Source organism: Embiotoca jacksoni, unplaced genomic scaffold (genome assembly GCF_022577435.1).
Source record: "Embiotoca jacksoni isolate LCO1_2020_lvr unplaced genomic scaffold, fEmbJac1.0.p SCAF_18, whole genome shotgun sequence".
NCBI classification, from domain to species: domain Eukaryota; kingdom Metazoa; phylum Chordata; class Actinopteri; family Embiotocidae; genus Embiotoca; species Embiotoca jacksoni.
In genome coordinates, this window is record NW_027185318.1 from 11,401,234 (window position 1) to 11,428,380 (window position 27,147).

General features: G+C 45.5%; 1 protein-coding gene across 1 annotated transcript in view; it reads right to left on the bottom strand.

Annotated features, from left to right (window-relative positions):
* The window catches only part of LOC138200236 (MAM domain-containing glycosylphosphatidylinositol anchor protein 2-like), a 73,911-nt gene extending 51,306 nt beyond the window's left edge, over window positions 1–22,605 (bottom strand). Inside the window, exon 1 of the mRNA XM_069152801.1 lies at window positions 21,790–22,605. Within this exon, the coding sequence (XP_069008902.1) occupies window positions 21,790–21,862 (73 nt within the window). The 5' untranslated portion in view covers window positions 21,863–22,605. The remainder of the gene's footprint in view (window positions 1–21,789) is intronic.
* Between the last annotated feature and the right edge of the window lie 4,542 nt (window positions 22,606–27,147).

The window sequence follows — 27,147 nt, forward strand, 5'->3', positions numbered from 1 at the left end:
TGACCTGTGGGGAAGTCAGATGAGAAGACTGGACTCAAAATGTCAGACTGCTCCTTCCATATTGTCTGTCTTGTGATGAAGCAGTTTATAAAATGCTGGTGAGTTGTCGTCGTCGTTATCGTCAGGTCAGAGGTCAAAGGTGGTTTACGGCATAGAGAGCAGCGATGGCAGCATTGGCTTGGATGAAATCCTGTCCTCCTTCTACTTCATAAATACAACATGGCAGCTCTCCAATACAGAATATTAACTCCGATCATCACCACAGTCAAGATACTTTAGTCCAGAGGCTCTCAACCGAAGGGTCGGGCCCGCCAAAGGGTCATTGCATAAATCTGAGAGGTCGTCAAATGATCGATGAGAGAAGAAAAAACTCAGTTCAGATACATTTATATTAACGTTCATTTCAGGCATTTAAAAAAAAAAACCTGAGAGACGCCTGGAGGAGAAAAATCACTGAGATCGAATTTAAAGCTTTTTAATACCTCGAACAGGAAAACAGAACAAAACGGCTTATAATCAATCACCATGTCAACGTGGGTTTTTCCTCATTAAACGTGTCAAAATAGGAAACTCAAAACCTCCTACACACACACACACACACACACACACACACACACACACACACACACACACACACACACATCTACACACACGCGCATACACACACATATCTGTACACATCGACACACTCCAAACACTTCATTCACTGAAATCCTTCTGGTCTGTTTTCATCCGGTTGGATTTGTTCTTGTGGAATTAGGAATGATTTTGGAGCTGATCGTCATTGATCTGAGAATTAAAGTTTTATTTTAAATTTTCTCTCTGAACTGTTGTTGGACTCAGAAACAACATGCTGGAACGACAGGAGGCGGTTTGGACTCTATTTCAGGACTTTTTCTATTTCAGGAATTTTTCTATTTGGGGATTATTGATTTATTGGCAGCATTTACACTAATTCAATAGAGAATTCACACAGACACATTATTTATACTGATTATATGAAGTGATTAAAAAGGGGTTTGACTCATAGATGGATTCATGAAATACCAGGAGCCCTGAGGAGTTGGGAGCCCCCCGGACCAGAGCCTCTGTTTGAAATGACTCTTAACATTTCTGGCTGGAAAGACATTCAAATGAAGACAAACAGTTGCTAAATGAGTCAAAATAACAAGAAAGAGACGCAAACCAGCAAGAGTCTAAAAAAAAAGAAAAGAGACCGAAATGACACCAAAAGGCGAAGAGACACACGGCAAGCATAAAAGGCCGACAAACAACCCCAAAGAGATGAAACGAACAACAACGAGACACAAATTGACCACAAATCATCACAAAACCACTGCGAAATGTGACGAAACGACCAGAGACGCACCGAAAGTGATTCAAACCAGGCGAAAGACATGACGCAGCGAGATGCAAAACGACGGCAACGAGATGGAGCCGACAAAACGGAGCCTGAAACTGGAGACTGAAGAGACACTTTAAAGACATCGCTGTCGTCTCGTGTTCCTCCCAGTCTGGGCGTGGAGGGCCTTTTATGAGTCTGTGCCAGGGGACCCCGCTGTCTTCACTTCCATCCCGAGTTTGATTCAAGCCCGGGGAAATAAAGTTGATTCGTATCGGCCACGTCAAACAGAAAGTTAAATCAGTGACTCTTCACAGACCCATCTTTAATCATTTTTGGTTTATTAAAAGGAGCAGTTTAAGTGACTTCAGGGTTGTGTTTGCCCCTTCGGGGCTTCTGTAGAAAGATGGTGGCTCCGTTGAAGAGGACCTGCTCCCTCCCGTCATTCACAGCAACTCTCTAGTTTCAACTATTTATTGAACTTTCAAATGTAACAAAGGGATAAAAGCCGAACTTTTTTTCATAACTTTTGGGACGTCAAGCAGATTCATCAGACACGTGTGATCGCGCAGCGGTAAATCTCTCTGAATTACTGATTTATTTGAAACATCGTCCGAGTCTGCAGGAGTTCAGGGTTGTCATCTGTATTCTCCGCTTGCCGCTCCGACCTCCTTCCTCTGATCCTGTTCCGGCTCAGGTATTTTCTATTTCCCCTCTAAAACCAGGTATTAGTCTAATCCCTGCGCTCTCTGCGGCGCCACAAACCGTTCGCGTCCTAATAAGTGATGAATCCGGCCCGAAACCCGGCGGAGCGGCTGATCCCTGCTGTACAAGCTGCGGCAAAACGAAACGCACAAAAAAAAAGACCCACACAACAACGCCTAAATGCAGGAATTACATCCCCCCCCTCCACACACACACACACACACACACACACACACACACACACACACACACACACACACACACACACACACCTCAGGGGCTTTACTCCTAAACCAGGAATTATGATCAAATCCAATCCTCGCAGATAAACGGCTGCAGGTGAGAGCAGCGAGGTGACTCAGGAACGTTCAGGGATGAGGGGACGACGACGCCATGTTTGCAGCATTTGAAAGTTGCAGAGACACGAAGTTTCCAGTCGACCGACATTCGCTCCGTTTCAGTGTGATGCAGTTTCCGGAGAGCAGCTTCCAACAGGCGGATTATTCAGCCGATAAACAGGCAGTTTGGGAGAAGTTCAACTTGTCAATGATGAACTGAAATCAAATGGTTCGCCGGCGCCATCTTGCAATTTCGAGGGCGGTTTGGAGGCAGAAGTGACCATATTTGGATGAGAGGGGGGGGGGGGAGAGAAATCTGACTCGATCTGATTGGAAACCCGACGATACTGCGTCCCGCCCACCGAAAGCCGTAACCTGACTGCACCACAGGCCTGTCAGTCAATCAGACACGCCCCCCCCCCAAAAAAAAAACATCTTTTTGAGGCATATTTTCTAATTCATGACGGGATTATGTTCAGATGGACCGCCAGAAAACGAATATGAAAAAATGTATTGACCTTGTATTTCATGAGAGAATTTGAATGGGAGTCGATGGAGCCTTTTTGGAGCCAACCTCTAATGGCGCTTAGTGGTTTTGCAGTTTAAGGCACCAAATTTTTCGGACCCGGAAACTATGTCCACTTTTATATACGATCTTTGATCATCACTGAGGAAACAACCATCTGGTTTAAATCCCTTTTATTGAACTGTCAGTGAAATGATCCGACCTGCACATAAATGTTCTGCTTTTGTTCAGAGTCTCGTCATTTTGTCACCAATCGTTCTGGTTCTTATTCATCTATTGATCCATAAAATCATCTGCAGCTCCTTATTATTGCTCACTTTTCATGATTGTTTTCTTATTGTTTTCTCCGTTACCGTGGCGACGCATCCGTGCTGAGAGCGAGCAGCGGCATGCCATGGGTTTAAACCTGTCGCCAGCCCGGCTGCCGACCAATCAGATTAGGAGCCACCAGTCCTTCCCGGAGCCTGACAGTGACACATTAAAGTGAGAAACAACAGAGAGATATGTTGCATGCTGTCGACGTGATTTGATCAGCGCGGCTCGGAAGAGACTCCGGAATAAACACGGAGCCCTCCGTTGTCGTTTATCGGGAGCATCGTCCTCGCTCTGTTCATTATCTCTGTCATTACAGATGCTGCATGTCAGAAAGACCTGATCAGACGTCAGCTGCTCCTCCTCTTCCTCCTCCTCCTCCTCCTCCGGCAGCACAGACAGACTTTAACGTTCTCCACTCTTCTAATAAGCACTGAAAGCTCACTTTGTTTCCTGGACTCCTGCAGTGAAAGCAGAGACTCAACAGGTCCCTGCAGACGACAGAACAAATGAGACACTCCTGCTCGAATCTTAAACTGCTTCACACCGTGCGAATCGTCAAATTGCGTGCTTTCTAACGACGCGTAATCACATAATCACACACAGCAGCCGAATCGTTCTGCCGGCCACAATAACCACGCTCCGCTTATTCACTTTGGGGGGGGGAAAAATATCCACGTTTATTCTGGCTGGTTGAATTTCACTTCTTCCAGTCACTTTAATTTTCCTTCGGTTTCATACTTTATTCATTCGGATCCTCCTCTTCCTCACGCTCATATCCAAAGAAAAAAAATTAAAATAAAAACGGGTCACATCAACTTGATCTGAATGGAAACTTTCCTACAGAACAAACGTCGCATCACAAACACGCGTCAGGAGTTCAGGACGTAACGAGCTCACGAGGCTTCAGACTCTCTGTATTGTTTCATAGATGGACCCGAGCGCGACGTTTTGTTCAGTCGGCACCACGGTTCGTGATTACGGAGCGCGCAGACGTCGGAGGGGGCCGACGCGCGATTGTAAAACGATGTTAGTTTGGTCAGAGGGACTGTTTACACTGTCATTAGATTTAAAATGGGAATAAACATCAGCAGTGAGGCTGACTGTCTCCAAACACACTGACCTCCTGCAGGGAAAATCAGGGATCGCTTTAACCCGCTAATCTCTCCATCCGTTTAATTCAGCACACACACACACACACAAAATCATCACTTCAGAGGACTCCACAACGTTTTACGTTCATTTTCTGGAAACTTAACCTTAAACTACCCATATTTTACACTTTTCTCATGTTTTTTTTTCCAGTCTTGATCCCTACATATAATTTTTTTTTGTCTCTTCATGTTCTCTGCATCTCTACCAACAAACAGGCTGTTTTGTGTCTATGTTGCTATTGAACGACTGTCTCTTCTGATTGGCTGATTCTTTTCTGACCGAGTGATACACGCCCAGGCCAATCACAAGTTTTTTTTTTTTTTAAAGATTGGACAGCGGGGTTGACAGCTGACATACAACATCAGCCGGAGTTTGTGACATCACAAACTTACAAAAGTCCAATAAGCACAGTTGCTGTGTGTATGTCTCCGTCTACTGATTGGTTTGACACTTTCTCAGTATTTATAGCACCAAGACCTGCATTATAAAAAATGGGACTGTGTCAACATCTGTATGTCCCCACACCGTTACTAAAACAAGTGCGCGCACACACGCACACACACACACACACACACACACACACACACACACACACACACACACACACACACACACACACACACACACACACAGAGAGTCAGCCTCAGGCCTGTACAGTAGAGCAGTGAATCTCTGAGGGAAGCAAGAGCTCGCCCTGATTTAACCACTGTGTGTGTGTGTGTGTGTGTGTGTGTGTGTGTGTGTGTGTGTGTGCGTGTGTGTGTGCGTGTGTGCGAGATGTCGACACAGTGAGTCATCCTCCAGCAGAGTAGAGCTGCTCTCTGCTGTATCTCTCTACAGTGTGATCCAGAGTTTGTGCTGTTGTGCGTGTGTTCATGTGTGCTGTGCATTTTGTTATTTGTGCGTAAAAAAAACAACCCCAGATGTTTTCTTTGGATACGTAAAGTTGAATTGATAAGATGAACAGAAATCACAAAATTATTTACAGTTTAATTTTAATATTATTTTTTTTGTCCCGACGCTTGACGGTCCTACTGTTATTACAGACAGTGAACTAACCACAGACACTTGCCTGTCCCGCTGTTATTATAAACAGTGAACTAACCACCAATGCTCGACTGTCCCGCTGTGATTATGAACTCAGATGTGGGACTCGGTTCAAATCCATCGGTCGGCACTCAGAGGTCACTCAGGCATCTCAGCCGTTTCATCCGGTTCTCATTTATTTATGTCCAAGAGAAAAAGTGCGGAAAGAAGACAGACAGACACGAAACTAAATATTAAAACCACTACCTGTCCCACATCCAAATCTGTCTCCATCTCACACAGGTTCCCGCTAAAACTCCATCTCTGTCCTCGGATCTCAGGTCAGATTTAACTCCACTGTTTTATTCATATTAAAGGAAGCTTTTGACATCCTTTCTCTCTCTCTCTCTCTCTCTCTCTCTCTCTCTCTCTCTCTCTCTCTCTCTCTCTCTCGCTGTGTTATGTAAGCTCTCTCGCTCTATTTCTGGAATGGAGGATCTCTCAGAGGAAGTTGGTCAGTCAGTGGGACGGCTATAAATAACAGCAGACATCTGATTGGCTGCCAGCACAGAGACACTTCTACATACGTAATAAGGCCGATGAAGAGGAAGGATGAATGGAAGCAGCACTTTATTCACTGTTCACTGTGATGCTGGGACATCTGATTGGCTAATTGGGCCATCGCCTTTAAACATGTGAAAAGGGCTTAACGGATCACTGTGATGTTGACTGGCAACAGCTGCAAAAATATCGTATGTCTTTTAAAAGGTCAAGATTTTCAACAAAGTCTCAACAAAGTACTGGAGGAGCTTGGTTGAGATCCTAATAGATGTTCTTGAAGAAGTTGTACAAGTCAAAGGAGTCCAGAAGTCCTTGAGGAAAGGTTCCTTCAGAGAGTCCCTTAAAAAAGGTTCCAGGATTTCAAATAAACGTTGTAAAAGTTAATCTGAAAGTCAAAGCAAACGTTGAGCAATAACCGGGACATTGAAAGGTCCTTGACAAGTTTGATGGGTCCTTGCAGGGCTGGTGGGTCCTCTCAGAGGATGGAGGGTCCTTAGCTAAAAGGTCCTTGAAGTTGAAGGGTCTTTGAGGAGGTTAAAAGGTCTTTGAGGAGGTCAAAGGGTCTTTGAGGAAGCTAAAGAGTCTTCTCAGAGGTTGATGGGTCCTTGAGGAGGTTCTGGAGAACCGATAAGGCAGTGAAAGCCCTTGAGAAGAGTGCACCCTTCCGTGGAGAGCTTTTAGATGTCCCGGTGTACACATCATGGAGCGATTCCAAGAATTTAACAGGCGTCGAAGCTGCTGCTATGGTTACGGGCGGTTCAGCATAGAAAAGCAGTTCAGAGGTTGATCTGAGCCGTGTCTGAGGTGATTCCGTCAGCCCGTCAGAGAGCGGGATTCTGTAATATCACGGTATAATTAGGAGTAACGTGACCTGGAAACGCCGCTCTGCAGGCTCGACCCGGCCCCGAGCAGCGAAGAGGAGCTGGTTTCACGGTTTGTATCGCCGCCGCCGCGGAGGCAGGGGAACGTTTGGAGCGAGCGCGGCGCAGCCTTGAGTGTCTCCTGACCCTGACGACCACAGAGCTGTTAACACCCACGACGTATCCCACATCGTCACGCTGTAATTATACAGCGCTGCCTCTCTGCTGCAGCGAGAAGACGCATCCTGCTGCAGCACAGTTAACGCCACGTAGCTCGCGTCGGAGGGAGCGACGACCATTCATTCTCTCTGACAGGGGGTGTGTTTGTGCGTGTGCGTGTGCGTGGGGGGGAGGGTACAAACAGCAGAGAGAGAGGAGGGAAGCAGTGAGGCAGAAAATTCACATTTTACAGTTTTATCAGGTCTGAGAACGGTAAAGAACAGCTGGAGGAGAGACCATGGAGGGACACGTTTAATTCAAATCAGATCTGCGGGACAAACGCTGCGTTCACGTCACATCATTTGTAGGAAAAACCCGACACGGCTGCAACGCACTATTAAAATCCCTCATTGGTTGTTTTAGTTGTTTATCAAGCAACGGTGTCAAAAACGTGTCGTTTTAACGTTGTAAATAGGACGATTTTATGTTTTTCTTCATCGTATATGAAAGTCAATCTAACATGAAGAGGCTGTCAACGCGAAGCATATTAAAGACATAATTTAATAAATGTTTGTTAACATTAATTATGTTTTAATAGCCCCTTTTGTTGTTGATGCTTCCTGTTAGTTTGCTCTGCATTTTTTCATTTTTGTTGTAAATGAGTATTTCCTCTGTAAAATGACATTTATGACAGGAAAATATCAAATATAAAAAATACATGTAATGTACCGCTTTGAGCTGTGAATATCATTTTTCACAATCTTGATTACGAATGCAAGGTTTATATAAATCAAATTAAAAAAAATCTTCATATTCAGATTTTTTATTGTAACAAAATATTTCCGATGATAAAAACTGTATGACACTCGGTGGCGCCCCCTGCAGGCTGCAGAGTGCCAGGACAGCGAGAGGATGATGATGATTGAATGGATTATAAAATACTGAAATATAAAATGTAAAACACAAACTAAAAACCGATTAAATCAAACCCCCCCACAACAAATTTTCTTAAATTTCTGAGTGGAAGCAGATAAAAAAAAAAATAAAAGAATGACATTACTGCCGCAGCTCTCTACCGTCCAATCAGATGAGGGGAATCTTCAGGGGGCGGGGCTACAGGCTCTGTAAACTTGACTGTTTGATGAGGTGTTCTTGCTGTTTATATTTGTGAAATACAACACATTTACAAACAACAGCTGTTGGCTGACTGACAGCTGGCTCTGCTGTTGCTAAGCAACAACGAAATCGGCAGCTGAAAAGTCGACTCGCCGCCTGCTGATGTGTCGGAGGCTGTTAACACGGAGCACAACACCACTAATGAGAGGTGCGAAGGCCTGAGGACGTCGAAGTCCGTCAGTCTGCTGGTTCAACAAATCTTCTCTACAGATTTCTATAAAAATGTCTCTCATGGTCCTCAGAGGATGATTCCCTTCAACAGGAAGTAGCTGAAAAACCTGCTTAAACAACTGCTACATGTCAGAAGATGTCACGCACGATTTATCGATGTTTTTTAAGGAGCGAAAGTCAGACAGACTCTAACTAGCTCCATCGTTAGTGTCCTAACGTTGCAGTTACCCGGAAAAACCCGCTGATCTGTGATTGGTCGTGAAGGCACGTTTACCGAAGAGCCTGAATGTCCCCGATACAGACTTCTAACGCAGTCAGTAAAAATGTCCGTTTTAGGTGGCAAATTTCTGTTTCCTTTCAGTCGGACTGAAAATTTTTTCAAACTGAACTGGAGGGAGGACGCCGGGATGGGGGGGAATTCATGATGAGCCGCCGCGGCCCGACCCCGCCCCCGAGCCGTAAAAGGCCGCCGCGCGGGGGCGTTCGGTAACGATTCAGAGGCGAAGAAGAACCTGCTGAGCCGCGCGGATCGTCTTCACCTGTTCCTCTGCCCGTCTCCTCCGTCACGTCGGCGCTGCAGCTGCAGCTGCTGGTGGTGGATTGAGGCTGCGGGGAGCTCGCAGGCTGACAGCTTACATAAGCGCGCTGTACGCTTGTGTATTATTCTCCAAACACGGCCTTAATCCTCACACTGGGAGAGATAAGTCTCCCCAAGGTGGGATTTCTGCCGCCGAAGATGAGCCGCCGCGATGCTGCCGCGCGTTACCGTTTGCTTCCCCCCCCACCCCCCCATTTGATCTGCTGCTCCCGAAAAGACGATCCGGCGACGCCGCACGCGTCTGCCCGCCCGCCGCGTGTGCGCGCGCGCGACGGAATCGACGAGTCACGCCGCCGTTATTTCTTTCCACATCCTCGGTCGAGGCGAGCTTATTGCGTCGTCACCTGCGGCGCTCGGAGATTCTAAGTTCAGTGCTGAACGTGCGCGAGCAACAATTACAGCTGAAACTGCTCCCGGCTGCTGCTCCTCGGATTTAAAAATCACGCCTGCGTTTTATTCGGTTCGGACTGGAAACATGTCGGCCGGCAGGTTTCGGGCCTCTTTGGGGACCACAATGCAAAGGAAGCTCCGCCGAAGCAGCTCACTACTGGATTCGGGAGGTGCTGAATGGAATATGATGTTGAGAATTATATTTTCATTCGTGTTTAACGAATCTAAGAATCGTTGTGTTTTCGTCACCCCAGAATGAGTCCTTCGTTGGTAAGCCAGGAGCCGGTCCTCGTTCACATGTTTCTACGGTACCCCAGAAGGGTCAAACCAAACACCGGCTCCATAGAGGAGACTTTCACTGCCACCATAGTTGGAAGAGGAGGCTTCAGTCTCACCACCGAAGGCCGCGAAATCCTCCACACTACTTCTTTAAATGTAAACATTTTTGTTTTTTTGGCACGAGCTGCAGCCTTTTGTGACGTTTCTTATCGGTTTGTGAATTGCCGTTACGACATTCTGGCTTTTTGAACCGGAAGTGACCACACTTGGACGAGTTGGGAAGAAGACGAGGCGGCGGATCTGACCGAGAACACGAGGACACTATGCCCCGCCCACCTCTGACCAGAAACCTGACTTACTCCTGCACCTCTTTGCGGCCTAATAAGCGCCTCCAGGAAGTAGATTGCACGATCACAGGCCGTTTTGTAAAGCTACCTCACTTTAATGACTCTAAACGTTTTTTTTTTGTAATTTTGAGCCCCATAACACTGAAAATACAACAACAAAAGACAACAAATAAAATATTTATGTGATATGCAGTACCTGTCCCAGAAGGGGGATACATATTTATTAGATACTAGTTTGAATTAAAAAAAAATTTGAAAGATGTCCTTGACTTGCAATTTTTGCGAATCACCGCAAAAAGACGGTCTCATATTTAAGTAATGGTGGGATTATTGAGGACAACCAGAACACTGAAGCCAACTGAAAGTGGACTAAAACAAGCACCAGGTATCCAAATGAGCAGCGAACAGACCGCGGTTCAGAGACATGAGGTCGGAGCGGTTCGTGCCCGGGCACTCCGCCGCAGACGGGGAGTTTCCTCTCGGCCTCGGGCTCCTCGCGACGGATTAAATCTCACATCCGAGACGTTTTAACACACATGACTTCCCGCGCTCGCGCCCCGGGATGTACAGTTCTCCCGAGCGGCTCTCCCGCGACTGAGCGCGGCTCGGTCGCGTGAATCACCCACGCCGAGGTTGTGTATCCGTGTCAGAGCGATGACTGAGGGGACGAAAAGAAAACGTCCTCCGCCTCTGCATGAGTCACAGCTAAACACACGAGATCAATGTGGCACATCACGCGGTGTTTATCTCACCTACAAACTTCATCTCAGCTCCCAGCATGCAATGGGACATTAACGGAAGACTGCAGCTGCAACTTTCCCGCCGTAAAAACTCTCAAACTGTGGCTTTTTCTACCCGGACAAACGTCCTCAAAAGATGCTGTAAAGCAAATTCCAAGATTTGCTTCTCGGTACGTTAGATACGCGTGAAATGAGTTGCTGAAAGCATGTGCAAAGCTTTTCAACTTTGTCGCACTGAAATGTGGAGTTAGACCGTTGAACAGTTTCTCACCCGTCTTCAGCTCAGGGTTTTTTTTTTAGGCGGGGCTAAAACCCAACCTATCTACGTCACAACAACCTAACTACGTCAGATCACAGCCGGTTTATATAACCTTCTGCATGGCTCCTCCTCTCACGCGGTGAAACGCTATAAAAGCCTGGAGCTCATTTGCATAAGAGGTCATCCCACTCGACTTCAGATCTACTCCTGCCGTGGTCAGATTGTTCTTGTACATCAGCTGGCTGCTACAGGACGTCTCCCTCCACCCGCAAGTGCATCTTTCCTGGAAGCAAGAACCTCCAAAGCAGCGCTGCATTCAGAGGAAAATGCTCCGATACCCGCTGATTTTTTTTTTTAATGCCTGTCCATCTAGTTACGATAAGGAACTATAATATATGTAACTCTGTATTTTACATGTCGGGGTGATGGTAAACATGGACCAGAGGAGATCTAGTCCTCCTGATTAATGACAGTTGTTGTTTTTGTACTCCGGTGCAACGTTACAATCACCGACCCTCTCGGTTACATGTACCGGTCCGGATAAACGAGCCCGACTACATGTGCACGAGGCTGCAGAGAGCAGGGGAAGGAGGAGGAGGAGGAGGAGAGAAGGAGAAGTTAAAGGAGGAGGAGGAGGGACATCAGTGAGAGAGAAAGACTGTCGGCTCGACCTGAGCAGGTTCAAAGTTTGAATTGACGTGATGTAATGCATTAACATGTGATGTAATGCAGCGTTGTTCATGTTGCAGTCGTTACAGAACTAAATCAACTCCTCCGCTCTTATTATCTCCACTATTGTAATGCAGGTCACTAGAAGTAGTTGGAGAGCTCACTGTCTGCTGTCTCTGGTGTCCAGTTTTACTCCTGTGTTACAGATCAGGGGGACAAGCTGGATTTGATTGCATCTGTATGTTTCACTCATTGGACAAATAAATTCTAATTGTATTCTGTTTTCACAAAGCAGGCTGCTCCGTCCACCAGAGAGACAGAGTGCCAGCGGGACATCATGCATAAAGTCACCGAGAGGTCGGATGTCAGACGGACCGCTTAGTGGGGAAAAGAACTGCAGCCACAGGACTGTCATACTGAACACCTTTCCAGCGAGGGGGCGGAGCTTCAGCTCCTTCAGACGACACGCCCCCCCCAGTCTCAGAGCAGAGAGGACTGATGATTTTCTCACGATTTCAAACCCTAATTTAACAAACTTGTCGGTGTTTTTTTTCATTCAAATTTGGATGGGTAGTTAACAACCCATACTTCTGTGGTGTGATGAACTTAAAATTCATTTTCATTTCTACTTTACAGCATCTTTAGATCCAGACAGCTGAAATGTGAACCCTCGACCAGGTCTGATGCAGAAACAGAAGTGACGCACAACAATCCTGCCACCAATTTTAGACTCTTGTGTCACGCTTCGTCACGCACATCAAAACAGACAAAGCAAGCTGCACTTAAAGACACCGTTGAAGTGCAGCGACGCCCCGCAGCACGGCTCGCAGTGAGGATGTTCTGACTTGGGAGTTTTTCAGTGACAGTGAAACGCAGTCCAATTCCAACCTGAGCCGCCCGGAGGAACTGAAGTCTTAACTGAGCAGTCAAAGCTCATCAGCTAACATCTTTACAGATGCAATAGTGGCGGGAAAACTTCCCATGAGGAGGCGCTGTTGGTTAAAAAAAAAAGAAAGAAAAAAAAGTCAGAGCTGCTGTAGCAGGGCGACCTCTCCTCTCCATCCAGCAACAATTCGAGGAAATGTGACACCTGAGTAGTTCTTCCTTCATGTCTTCCTCCTCCCGTCAGACACGTTACTTCCCCTCCGCCGCTCAGCTCGGCCTGGCCGATCCGGAGGAGATCCAAGCGGACATGTTGATTCATCTCCTCGGCCGAATGTTTAGTGGAAGAGAAAAGGAGCCGTCACGCTGGCTGGTAGACGAACGGAGATGCTCACGGAGCCGTTAAGCGTCGCTCCGCTGTCTCCACCTCCCCTGGTGATGAGCAGTCAGCGCCGACCGGCAAAACAAGCGCAACCGAACGCAGACAAAAGTTCATCGGCTCCCGACGGAGAGCAGAAACCAGGTTCATCGCAGTTTGTAAATCCATTCTTATGCAAAAAGTATTAACACTGTGATGGAGGTGGGAAATGTGAGGCGAGCTTTAAAACTGGATGTGAAAGTGGTGCATGAGACGCAATCTGTACATTTGTAAAAGACTTTGAATATACAAATAGCTGAATGTAAACAAGAGAACTTCCTGGAAGTTGGCCAATAAGAAGAAAGTTGGCTTTTAGGTCAGGGGGAGCCTTGAAGACAATGGGAGCTAATACGGCTTGTTTCAGATCGGGAAGAACTGAGTTTTTGGACTTTGAACCATAGAGCGCTGCTCTAGAGGAGCCTGGGAATAAAGTACGAGAACAAATGACGGTGAACAGAAAACACAGAAGTTCATTTGTGAACATCTGTGTCCACAAAGCAGAAAAGGTTGCGTGATGTTGTTACACCTGAACCTAGCAGGACAACTATTAGCCAATCACGGGTCCTGAGAGGCGTGCCAGGCTTTTTCTCCTGCAGCCCAGGTGGGTGGAAGTGTTTTCGATAAACAGTGATGGTGAGCACTTACAGCACGCAGTGCAACAGACCGACATCTTCACCTCTGCAGCGCGTGAAACTCAGACCAGGTGTTCATCTTCTCATGGCTCCTATCATTTGCTTCTGAAATCACTGCGACTTGTTAACCCGAGCCATGCTGCTACTCCTCCTCCTCCTCTTCCTCCTCCTCCATCGAGCAGCCGGGCCGGCAGGAGACGGGGAGGCGGGCCAGCAGCACTCCCAGTAATCTGCGGCGCTCCATCCTCATTACGGCACATTAACACTTATTAACACGGTAAAACCCAGGAGCTAATGGCTTGATAAACATGGGAACACATCGGGAGGGGGAGGACGGGGGGCGGGGGTGGGGAGGAAGGGGTGAGGGCAGTGGCGTTTCCTGTCGGTGAGGAAACCCTCCACAGCTGGGAGACAGACGCTAATTAAAAAACAATTCTAATTAATCCCGGTTTCCCCGAGAAGGTAAAGTGAGAACAGGTCAAATATGCAGAGCTAATGATTTCCATCAATGGAGGAGAATACGCAGCCTCTCCTCACCACATCTGCACACATTCCACTTCATTCACACATGCCTAGAATGCAGGTTTGAACAGCTGCTCAATGTGGGACAGAACCGGCAGCGGCGTTCGCACCGCCCCGACCCGTCTGCGTGTCCAGACGGAGGGGGAGACGCTCCAAACTCTGTGGCCTCATCTGCTCTCAGACTGTGAAGACACTCTTCTACACGCTGCCCAACAGCTCAGTCTCAGTTCCTTCTCTCGTTTATAATTTCACATCAACTCAAATCAACCGAACTAAACTGTCTCCCAACAGCTCCGTGGCCTCGGAGGATCTCGGATCCTCTTCCCCAACCTCCCTCCCCCCCCGGAGCGTGCGGATTATTCCAAACTTCAGGATTATAACTGAACGCCGGCCCCGGCTCGGCGCCCGTCACCCTCGACAACAAAAAGGCCGCAGGAATCCGAATCCAACGTCCCACATAAATGCAGATGTGGAGATATTACAGCGCCTGTAGGTGTTCTTTAGTGTGATTATGTCTGTGACAGTGAAGAGTGGAGGTACGAGGAGCAGAGCTCGACGTCCTCCGGTGTGTTCCAGCTGCACAAGACAGTCACACACACACACACACACACACACACACACACACACACACACACACACACACACACACGTTTACCGACTGAGGAATTTTTAAAAAAAGGGGTTAAAAGTTTATCAGTATCATGAGGTCTACAGGTCTGAGACGTGAAGCCTTAAAGTGCAACAGCACTGACGGCCACTAGGGGCCGGGTCCAAAAAAAAAACTCTGGCTCTAATAGACTCCCATTCAAAAAGCATCAAGACGAAGACCATGGGACCGAAGCTGCATAAAAAAAAAAAACTACAATCCAGGGATCGAATCGAAACTCGACGTCAGCCAGCGATCACAACCAGAGAATGACCACAGGAAGAAGAACCCTGTTAGCACGTAGCATGTCGCATTCTGCTGAGCAACTCCAGCTCAAGTCCTCTGAAGGAACATGTTGACATGAGGACATCACGGATGTTTGAGGGCTTAAGGTAAGAATAAGGTTTAGGTTTCGGTTCGAGTTAAGGAACCTGGCAGACAGAAAGACGTGCACCGTGTGTGTTCTGACTGACGGGCCCCGTTGCGGATGTGGCAGGCCGCGGGTGGGGTAACTGAAGGTGACGGGTAGCAGATGTGTCCACATCGTTCGCACACACAGACACACACAGTTTCTGTTCCAGTGAGTTTTGTGTATTTGCAGGAGGTGAGTGTTTGCGTGCACGTCTCTGTCTCAGGACCAATTTGAGTTTTGATGGAGGACATTTGTCGACAGCGAGGACAAGTTTAGTTTAGCGTTAAGGGAAGAGAGATAGCAGTCCAAACATGAGAGCGTGTGCGCGTGTGTGCGTGCGTGCGTGTGACAGATGGCGTGGGAGTGGTGCCGTTACAGCAGATTAACCAGAAACACACGCGCACACACAAACACACACACACACCACGATGCCAGCTCCACGCTAACACATTAGCAGCACACTAACATGCTAGCTGACTGACTCAGAGAGACTCGGCGCCAACCTGCACTCTAAAAAAAATGGGTTAAATAAGCAGAAAAGTCTCTCACAAATGTCATTACGGCAGGTTTTTTCTTTTTCTTGCCAAAACCAAAGACTTCAGGTCACTTTATTCAATCTGACGTGTTAAAAAAAAAAAAAGAACACTTCAGGCTCCGGCGGTAAAGTGGGACCAATGGGATTCCCGACGGCTGACCGGATTCAATGACATTCATTCATCAGCCGTGTTTAGACCAAAGCTAGCGGGTAAAACTAAACCATTCTAAAGACTTGCTTGCTGTGTAATTAAGCATCAGACAGTGTTGATTTACTCCACTTCTACTTAATCACAATGTTTCAGTCGGTGCACAGCAGTTCGGCACCTTCGTGCCACCTCTGTGGAACCATTCAGATCCGGCTCTCTCCAACCAAATCAACAGCATGCAATTAGCATCAAAGATCCAGTAATAGTTGTCTGTGCATCCTTGATACGCCGCAAACAGGGGCTGCTCGCAGACAGTTCTGTTGCTGTTAATGATGCTAATTTGATCAAACTAAAAGTAAAACACTGTTTTAGCCTTACTCCAGCCCAAAGCCATGAGGTGGTTCCAATTGGATGAAAAATCCTGGATGATTTCAATGAAGATGGAGAAACTCATGTAGAAAACTAAATGTGATTACAGCTCACAGTTCATGTTGTTCAGTCCCACAAACTGCTCACTCGTGAATTTGGCTTAAAACAACTGTCAAGATTTAATTTTAGCCGATACGATTCTTTTTATTGTTGGTCGTTTCAGTTATTTTTCTGAGAAAAATAGTAAAACAAGTTTAATTTCCAGCATCTCGGATGAGTTTATATCCGGCTTTTCTCTAATATTTTTGGCGACACGTTCGGCTCCGCAAAGAATCGACATCCGCTTTTAAAATTGTGTCGATTAAACCACTAACTGCATGATTGAAAAACCAAATCAACAGCTTCATCAATTATAAAACTAATGGTCAGTTGCAGTCCTCATGAATAAGATCTTTCCTGTAGCGCCTCCCTCAGCACAAACATGACTGTGCGAGTCGATAACTCCTCACCGTTTTGTCATGTGGCGGCTGCAGTGCGCGGCGCAGCCTGCGGGTGCCGCTGTGGGCTCCTCGCTCTGCTGTTTGGTGTTGCTCAGTTAGAAGCAGCCAAACTGCGAGTGAGCAAGCGGCAGATTGGCTGTTTGTGTTTGACCTTTTCCATCCAGATGAGCTTTAACTGTATTGTGCTGAGGAGAGTTTATGAGGCAGAAAATGAGCCCATATGGCTGTGAAATCAGATCAGTATCACAACAACAAATCAAACAGCACATGTGACTGCCAGAGAGACAACAACACAGGCGGCATCACACTGACTGCAGGCTGCACGCTGATGCTGATGATGATGATGTTGCTGCTGCTGCTGATGATGATGATGATGATGATGCAGCCATCAGACGGGATTCTCCCTCTAACAAACAACAAGTCATGTTTCAGGGCGGTTTTAATGCCATGAGGCCGGCGCGTCAGATGGAGATGCGTTACCAGGACTGACGTCGGGTTCAGATAGTCACTGTGCCACATCAGCCAATCACAGAGTCCGAAATTTTGACACAGTCACAGCTCCACCTGCGTGATGTCATCAGAAGGGAGAAGCCAGGGACAGACTTCAAAACAAATTAAAGTTAAACGTCTGATTCTGTCCAGGCAGATGTGACCATATTTGGACGGGCCGGGGAGGAAGCGAGGACGCTATGCCCCGCTCATCTATACCAGAAACCTGACCGCACCCCAAGCATGTTAATCAAATCAGACATGCCCCCAAACATAGCTCTCTTTGGGGTCCGTTGTCTATTTAATTATGGAATTATTTTCAGAAAGACAACCAAAACACTGATCAGACAGAATTAATTTAGCTAACAGCACCCTAATGAGTTATGGAAGACATTTATTGAGTTTGTATTTCATGACATAAATTGAGGATTTTGGAATGGTAGTCTACTGCTCCTTCCCTCTATGCCTTCCTTCATCGTTCCCTCGCCCCCTCTCTGGCAAAAAAAACAAAACAGATTTTCCATCAGCGTGACTCCACAAAGACGTCAGCACAGTAAACTCAGTGAATGTAAGTAAGGCTGAATGTGATGTAATACGCCTCCTCTCACTCTAATCTGTGACACATAAGATTACAGATAATCTGAGTGTGAGCGGACGTCACACGGAAAAGGGAAACACACTGTCACTGCACTTTTATAACGATGCTGAATCCATGTCAGGAAATACACGGAAGACTAAATCGGCAACACATTAAAATGATTTCATTCAACTGGAAATTTGACCGTATTAAAGTGTGATATGAATTAACTATTATACGCCAACTCTAAATGTTCATCATGCTTACAAATATTTTAAATGTATTTCATTTTTTCCAATTTCTATTTTCATGTTTGAAATGGCGTAATTTATGCCAAAACTGAAATTAACATGAAAACTGCAGTGTTCTCAAAAGCACTTAAAGGTAACACTGCCAGCGATAATGAAACAGCAAAAAGCAGATATGCAATTTTATCAATTTTAATGTTTTTTGATTAAAAATATTGCAAAATATAAATATATAATCATATCAAGAGTGTAACAATTTACCTACCAATTATTTTCTAAACAAGTGCATATTGTTTCCCAGAATGTGAAACATCAGTCCACGAACACAAAGCACAAGTTGCTTATTCCAGTAAAGTTTAGCGTCAAGTGAGATAAAATTGTTCTTTGTCCAACTGTTGCTGGAGTTTTGACCTCTTCAGCCTTTTTCCTTTCTTCATCCACTTGAAAGTTTGTGAAATTGTACCTCTAATCCCTGCTCTCCATTTCCATCCGCTTGTTTTTATTCACATTTTTCAAAAAGTCCTTAATTTTATACTCTGAATAGAACCCCAAGCAGTTTAACAAAGGTGTTTTTTTCTTGTTTAGTTGGGTCTACAGAAAGATTAGGGTGGTTAGAATAAAAACACCGTTGTCAATAATGTTATAATAATAGCTAGTACTGTTGCGGAACAGTCAGGGTTAAAAGAAACGTTGACTACTGGTTTGTAACGGGAAATAAACATGCTCTGCTTCATCATGCCAAGAATAATAAACGTAAAGTGATGAAACAGGAAACTGAACCCCGAACTCCAGTGTTTAATTTCAATTTGGTGTCAACCCATCCATCCACCCCGACATCCTTTGCTCCGTCATAATTACTACAGCCAGTAGAGGGTGCTGTCACAATGAAATGTGACTGAGTGAAGAGGAAACCGTAACCTTCCTCACATTAATACTTTAAACTGGAGAAAATAAATCACCATAAAAATTACATTAGATGTAAAAGTGTATTAAAGCTGCATTAGTGCCCCCTAGAGGTAGAAATATTGACTAAAGTACAAAATTGGGACTTAAATTTATAACTTGAAAACTAGTCCTGAGGGTGGTGCAGCAGGAAATGTCATGGTGTCGTTAAAAACATTCTGCAGACGATGGATGTGGGCATTCATTTGCATTTTCATTTGCTGGTTTTCTCAAAACTCTGTCACACTGGGACCGAAACGCAGCAAATGAATTTGAACTGAAAATCAAATCCGAAGAACAAAAATCAGCGTTTTCCTTTGACCGCTCCTACAGCTGCTACCTTTTACTGTCCTAACAACCGACTATAAATCCTTCATGTATTTGTCCTGCAGCAGGACACAGGGTGAATGCGAAAATAATCTTCCGAATGTTTCCTCGGAGGAAGCTGCAGCCTCACTGCCGACTGACGCTTTAATGCACGACTGCACAAAGATGAAAAACCAACTCTGCAACACATCTCCCAAACACACGACTCCTACGAACGTATCCTTGCCTTTGCACATCTTTCCTGGAAGTCCCTACTGCAGCATTACATGAAAAAACTCACCGACTTACTTCTGCATTAGAATACTACAGCAGCACTATAATAATAATAATAATAATAATACAAAAAAGGCACACATATTGTAAGTACTGTTGATGTTTTTTAATTAAGTGAGTGCTTAGAAATGTTGATTGCCTGCGCGGTAAGTGGAATATCACAGGGAGATAATTGCAGATAAAATCACCGACATGCTACCTTCCTGCAGACCTATGATGGAGGCATTACAGTAATATTTCAGCTGCACCAGAAATAATGATACAGACTTACTGTCACAAATGGTTTGACCATAAACTAGTATAGTAATATCATAGGACAAGCTTTTTAGAAGAACAGGAGGGGCAACAAAAACGATATGGAATATCATCCGTTGGGTGTTTAGAGATTAAACTAATAGTTATTTTCTGTCAGAAAAGTGTAGAATTTTTTTTTACATTTTTTTTTAAATTCTGCTTTGTGGTTGTGTCCCTCAAACAACCAGTCAAGCTGCAGTTTCTATCGATATCTGTCCGAACTCGTAATAGATGTACTGAAACATTTCATAGAATTTGTCAAAACAGAGCTGATTCTGATACAACAAAGTTGAAGCCGTGACAGCAGACGATGTGTCAAATATGGATGTTGCTGCAAAGACGCGACAAATTCTCATACGTGGACGCTTCACACGCACATCTTCAAGCGGACAGCACAGAAGAGCTGTACAAATCAGCACAGTTTCAAGCTGGACACCCAAGATTAATGTCATCAATTTAGTACCTGACCAATGAAATATGGTGACAATCTCCCCGTGTGCTCCTCAGTTATGGTGTTGAATAATGGAAAGAAAGGGTTTCTGACGGACATTACGACATCACTGTTAAGTTGATCTTTGGCCTTTTCGATATAAATCACTTAATCATTTTATCCAATTGGACATGCGTGTAAAATATTGTCATAGTTAGCGTACGAGTTCTAGAGTTATGGCCGTAAATGTGTTTGTGAGGTCAGTGACCTTTGACCACCAAAATCCCGTCAGTTCATCCTTGAGTCCAAGTGCAAGTTTTTGCCAAATTTGAAGAAATTACAGAAATACAGGGAGTTTTCAACCGCATCTCATGGTCTTCATCAGAGGATGGAATTCACTCAGTTGCCATCACATTGACGAAAAATCACTTGATCCAATTTCTCACATCATGAAAATTGAGCAAACGCCATGTGCTGATTGAAGACCATGTCTTGTGGTTAAAAGCGCAGAATAAAAAGCCCATACTAGAAGTCAAGTTAGATTTGTATTTTTTATTGTTGTTATTTTTTTTTTTAAATAAAGCTACTGCACTTTTTCTCAATGATTACTAATCACACATTCAGGTCACAAGTGATCAAACCAGATCTGCTGATGAAGACCATGACATGCGGCTGAAAGATCCAGAAATGAGTCGGGAGGCAAACTGGCCTTCTATCAGAATATCACAGTGCCCCAGGATAATCTCGTGTCCTGTGATATTACATAACACGGAAAAGGTGAACTTTGTCCGGCGTCATATGAGCAACAAACATAAAGCAGCAGTTCAGGATTGCAAAGTCATGAATAAACAAACACAACTATGAGGAGCTGCATGCAGGAAGTTCACATGAATATTAGAGTGACCTATTACTGTAACTACGGGAATGATAAAGGTCATTTTCAGTCCCCACAGGAAGCAGAATGTTCCAGTGATGACAAAATGAAAGAGAAAATAAAATAGCAACATCATGTCACCTTTCTGCAGAGTCCCGCAGAGATGCTGCACAGACCTATGGGACTCTCAGACACACTGGCCCACACTACAACCACAATCACAGCTCATAACCACGCTGATGGTAATAAATATTAAAGGAAACATCAGCTCTGTGTCTCTTTCTCGCACTTTGTGTGTGTGTGTGTGTGTGTGTGTGTGTGTGTGTGTGTGTGTGTGTGTGTGTGTGTTTAGCAGCAGCCTACCTGTTGTGCCTTTAGGCCAGGCACGAGTGTGATATGACTGAATGAGCAAAAGCAGTGTCTCTCTCTCTCCCACACTCTCACACACACACAAACACACACACACACACACACACACACACACACACTTGGCATACACACGCGCTAAATCCCTCACAAGGTCAAGCTGCTGTTGGTGGTATTCCGGGTTAAACGCTGCTTGTGTGCTTCGCCCGGTAAATTCGCATTCACATCACACGTAACGTGCACATATATGTTATTTCACAACACGTTAATTGTATGTTAATGACGTCCTTACCGTACACGCCCTGGCCGTGCACACCCTGCAGGAAGCCGGTAAATAGCCACAGGAGACCGAAAACTAAACCCATCTTCACATCCTCCTCTGGCCGCCTCGCTGCTTCTCTCCCCCCGGGGATGAGGTCGTCAGTGCGGCTCCCCGCCGCTGCTGCTGCCGCCGCTGCTCCTCCTTCCTCCTCCTCCGCTCCGGCCGGCGTCCCTCCGCACGGAATCCGGCCCGGTGACCGGTTCTCATCCACAAATCCAAATGTTTCCCCCCGCAGCACCCTGCCACCACCCCGCGGACCCCGGTCAGATGTGACGGGCAGGTCCGGTACGAGACATACTGGAGCTAACGTGAGCTAAAACCGTCAGAAGCAGTTGAAGAGGACCACGGCCAGGGGAGATCCGACAGGAAGAGCAGGTGCCTCAGCCGCGTCTCCTTGATGGTGACATTGTAAAAAAAAAAAAAAAAAAAAAAAATTGAAATTCAAGAAAAAAAAAAAAAAAGGTCTGTGCGTCAGTATCCTCAGACCAGTGGGATGTTCAAAAGTCCCCGCTGCCCGTCCACTGAGTCCGCCGGGCTGCCTGTCCGTCGGTCAGTACCGGAGTTACATCCATCATCCAGAGGAAAAGGGGCACCCGCTCCAGATCCTGTCCTGGTTGTCAGCAGCTCGTCGCGGCCCTTCAAGCCGGGGAAGGGAGGTAGGGAGTCGGGGCTTCGGGGCTACGAGATGCCGTGCTGCTGCCGTGAGCTCCGGCGAAGAAGAAGGAAAAGCGTTCAGTCCGGTCGACTTGTCGTCGGATTTTGCCGGTCGGTGAGACGTCACCAGGCAAACCGTGCGGTAAAGTAACGGAGAGTGGAGAGCGGCACAGCTTCCGGGATCCTAATTTAAATTAAAAAATAAAAATAAAACAGTTACAAAACGTTAAAACGTCTTAGGAGGGTTTCAAAACATGAATGTATAAAATAAAATGTATCAGCAAGTTAGACTTATTACAAAACTGATTACAAAACAGTGTAGAACAGTGATTATCAACTAGTGGGTGGGACCTGGGCTAAACTGAAGAGCATTTATTGATTAATCATTCCATCACTTATTTTATAATTATTCAATCAATAAGACAATAAAAAAAAACGTACTGAAAATGGTTAACAGTCCAAATGTTCAATTTAGAGTGATGCAAAACACTGAAAACCAACAAATTCTCACATTTGAGAGCCTTGAACCTGCAAATATTTGGCATAAAAAAAAAAAAAGGTAAATCATTTAACTGTGGTCTGAGCCATGGCAGCCCCAAAACAAACCAGTTTGCATGTATAAAACACATGCAACCTGGGTTCTGCTGTATGAGACATTGTGTCATTGGTCAAAACATGTTGGGAATCAGTTATATGCAAGGTTGAATAATCAGAATAGGCCATGTTTTTTTGCCTAGTCGAATTGCTATTTATAGTAGAATATTATAAGATTAAACACTTCCCAATTGGTTTCATATTCCTAAAAAAAATATTACTTTAATTGTTTAGACATGTAGGTCTATGTTGGATATCTCTATTTTTTTTATCAATATTTTTATTTATTTACTTTTGGGGCCACTGAGGGAGCGAGTAAGAGCCACAACGGATATTTTAAAAATAGTAGCAGTATATCTACATGTATATATATATATTTTTTTATCTTTAGACAGACAGGTTGAAGAACCTACAGTAAACCACAATGAAGACTCATCTGGCACTTCTCTAAGAAACCAAAACCTTAACTGTCTCATTAATATTGAACTAGATCCTCACTTTCAATTTTTAGGTTTTTATTTTGACGGGTATAATGACTGACTTCCGGTCTCTTCCTGACTAACTGCAGCTGATTTGACGTTAAGAGGAACCTGCCGCGCGAAACCTCACGAGCCGCTGCTCTCATCGTGACTGTGGAAAAAAAAAAAAAAGAGAAGAAAACTCCTCACTGTGCACGTGTGGGGTTTTATTTCTTTTCTTTTTTTTTCACGGGGTGAAGCGGGAACAGAGGAGTGATGGGACAGAGTTTCTGCCTGATTTTTGACATCCACAGTTCATTACTGGAGATTTAACACGGACAGAAGACAATATATGTGGAACGTAGTAATTTAAAAACAAAGCTAAATTCACTCCCCTCGTGTTCCTGGTGCAGAATCAACAGGTCACTGTGGAGTCTTGACAGCGTGGCTGGATTTACATCCTGAGGGGCTCCAAGGCAAAAAAAAAAAAAAAAAAAAAAAAGGTCGTTGGGCCCCCTTGCACCCAGACGTCAACCAACCGTGACATCATCATAATCTGGTATTTGGCCGGAGCCATTTTGGTGTTTTGAAACCAGAAGTGGCCATATTTGGAAGTGGCCTGAAGAAGAGGGGTGGATCTGACTTGAGAACCCCAGAACAAGATGCCCCGCCTCCCCTATAGGTAACCTCAAACCTGAATGCACCCCTGGCATGTCAATCAAACCGGACACGCTCCCAAACATACCACTTTGTGAGGTTTAATATCTAATTAAGGACAGACAGATTTTCAGTAGGACCAAGAGAACATTGATCAGAGGGAGGAATTTGGCTAACGGCACCAAGATCAGTCCCTCCAGAAAATCGCCATCTTGCGATCGGAATAATTAACGCAAACTCAAGTAAAATTATAGAAACGGTTAGCTCTGGATTAAATTGACTGCGAATACAATTAGTGCTGGATTAAAAAGGATATAATTTGTGTTGGATTTAGAAGACTCGACTCACTATTTGTGCTACAGATTTAGCTGTCCAGGATTAAAGCTACTGTAAAGCCAGTTCATACTGGTCCTTAATTAAAACTGGCCACTGGGTGCACGTTATAACGTACCGCTGCTCTATTATTTACCCATGTTTTTATATTAACCGCTCCTTGTCGTTTCAGCTCGTCTATCTCGTCATCAGCTGGACTTCGTGGGACAAAACCTCTCCGCGTCCTCATTTTAATTACAGCGGAGGTGAACAGCAGATCACCAAACAGCCTCCTCCTCCGCGTGGCGCTGCGGTTCACCCGTCCAACAGGTGGAAGAATCGCATTTCTAACCGCCCAGTTTCCCTGCAGCGCTGCTTCATCTGGGAGTCTGCTCAAACAGCTGGGAGGCACCAAACTTTAATCAATACAATTACTAAATAAGACACCCGGATATCTGCCTCTGCCGCTGTGTGCCGTTCATTCGGGATCGTATTTATCTTTTGGCAACCGGGGAATCCTGCAGCGAGTAAAAAAAAAAAAAAAAAATCTTGTCACCACAACAGTCTGAAGTAGCAGTAGTAGAGTTTCATTGTGTTCCTCTGCGTTTCAGATTTCCAGAGCTGAAAGCGAATTATTCGTATCATCGTCCTGCAGTGGTGGACTTTCAAGACGAGGTGCTTCACTTGACATTACATTACCCCTCCCCCATGCCATTTTGCTGAGCTCGGCACATTGATGGAAGCTGGTGCCTGGTTGTACTGTGACTAAAATGGCTGCAGCATTGCTGTGCTTCATTTCTGTCGCATCAGTGGACAATTTTCACCGACACCACCTGACTTACAATCTGCAGCATTTTTTTTAATTTTTTTTATACAGTTAGCCATTTATGGAAGTAAATGTAGTTGCATTAACTAAGCACCTCAACATCTTCTTCCAGCTTGACAACAACAAACTTAAAGTGTAATTTACTGTCTGACAAACCTGGTTAGACTTTTTTTTAAAAACGTTTGGTGTTCTGGAGTTACTCTGCTGTCTTGTAACATTGTTAGTTTTGGTTTAAAATGGTTTCAATATCAACTGATCTGGATTAAAATGGTTTCCGGCAGAGTCCTGGGTCCAAATTCAAGATGGAGTGAGTCGGAGTTATTAGACTGCAGACAGTCAGTCCTGGTTAAAGTGTCTCAATGGCGTTACTACTCCCTTAAAAAGTTAATACTGAAACAAAATGACTGTAGGTCCAGTCACGGGTTAAATGATCCCAGACTCAGACTGTGGTTCATCCTGTATCACTGTCTGGAGGAGGAGCCAGTTACCTTCTCCCCTATTGACCGCATGTTAAATCTGCAGTCTGCAATCATGTGCACGTTTTGTTTTTGTTTTTTTGTTTTTTTAACCCCGCAGTTCCTGAGGTTAAAGTACGTCCGCGAGCCCGAAACCGGGCGCACAAAACATCCCAAACGGAGGCAGAACCGTGAATGTAGGCGTTTACAAAACTCAAGATTAGGGTTGTTTTCCAGCACACCTTTTTTTTTGACATGATATCATATATCATAGAAGGGAGTGGGGCGGAAAATGTGTCACCGACGCAAACTCGAGCAAACAAGTTTCATTGTTTTTGCTGCAATTTGAATGAAATGTCCCATTTTCACGTTCGGCTTCCGAAAGATAAGAAAAGATCCCGCAGACCATCTGAAGCGTCGATCGGCTCCGAAACAAAGAATATCCCCAAAGTCTCCCAGGAGCTTGTTAATGGAGGAGCTTGTGTGGTGGGGAGAGGCGGGGGGGGGGTTGGGAGGGGGGGGGGGGGTTGTGTTCGTGCAGACGCCGTTAACCTCAGAGCATCAGCAGAATAATGTGTCTGCGCGGAGGCTTCGACTCTCTAATGGAGCTCCGGCTCCTGACGGATGATGCAAGCCGCTAATGATCTCTGAAGAGGCGCAGGACGAAAGCAATTAGTCGGCGGCAAACAGATGCTCCTCTGCTTTCACAGCAGACGCGACGTGACGGACGGCCGGGACGCAGGTTGACATGAGGATGAAGGAGAGGAGAGTTCATGATCTGGTTCGCAAGAGGGGACGGGAGCGATCATTTTGTTGTCGTGGGAGAGGAACTGCTCCGTTTTCGACACGCTGTGATCGGGCGCGTCATCACGTTGGAGATCCAAATTGCCGTCGCGCCAAAAGTTCAGGTCGTTTTACAGCGAATGCGTTTCCCTCAGAACGTCGCAGCAGAACTCGGCGTTGACAGTCTGACTCTGGGAGGACAAATTCACGGTGCACAACCCCGCGAATGTCAAAGAAAGAAAAACCCGGCTGGTCGCTCCTGACCCGACGCGCCTGAACGTCACTCCAGACAACTCGCCCGGCTTGTTGCTTCCTCGACTTTCTGAAGCGTTTCAAGGATCTCCGTTGCCGATTCCCCGAGATTGAGACGAAATAAAATCTTTCTGTTATTGTTCCAACCGTTAATGATTGTTCAGTCTCTTGATGAGTCTTTGTTCCAATGTTTCAAACGGCTCGGTGGTCCGGACCTGCCGATGACCCTTTAGAGCCCGAGGAGCGTGTACTGTTCGTCATATCGGGCTACAGAATTGCACCAACTTGACATAATGAGCGGCGTCATAGATCAAGGCCAAACGTTTAAGAACAAGCC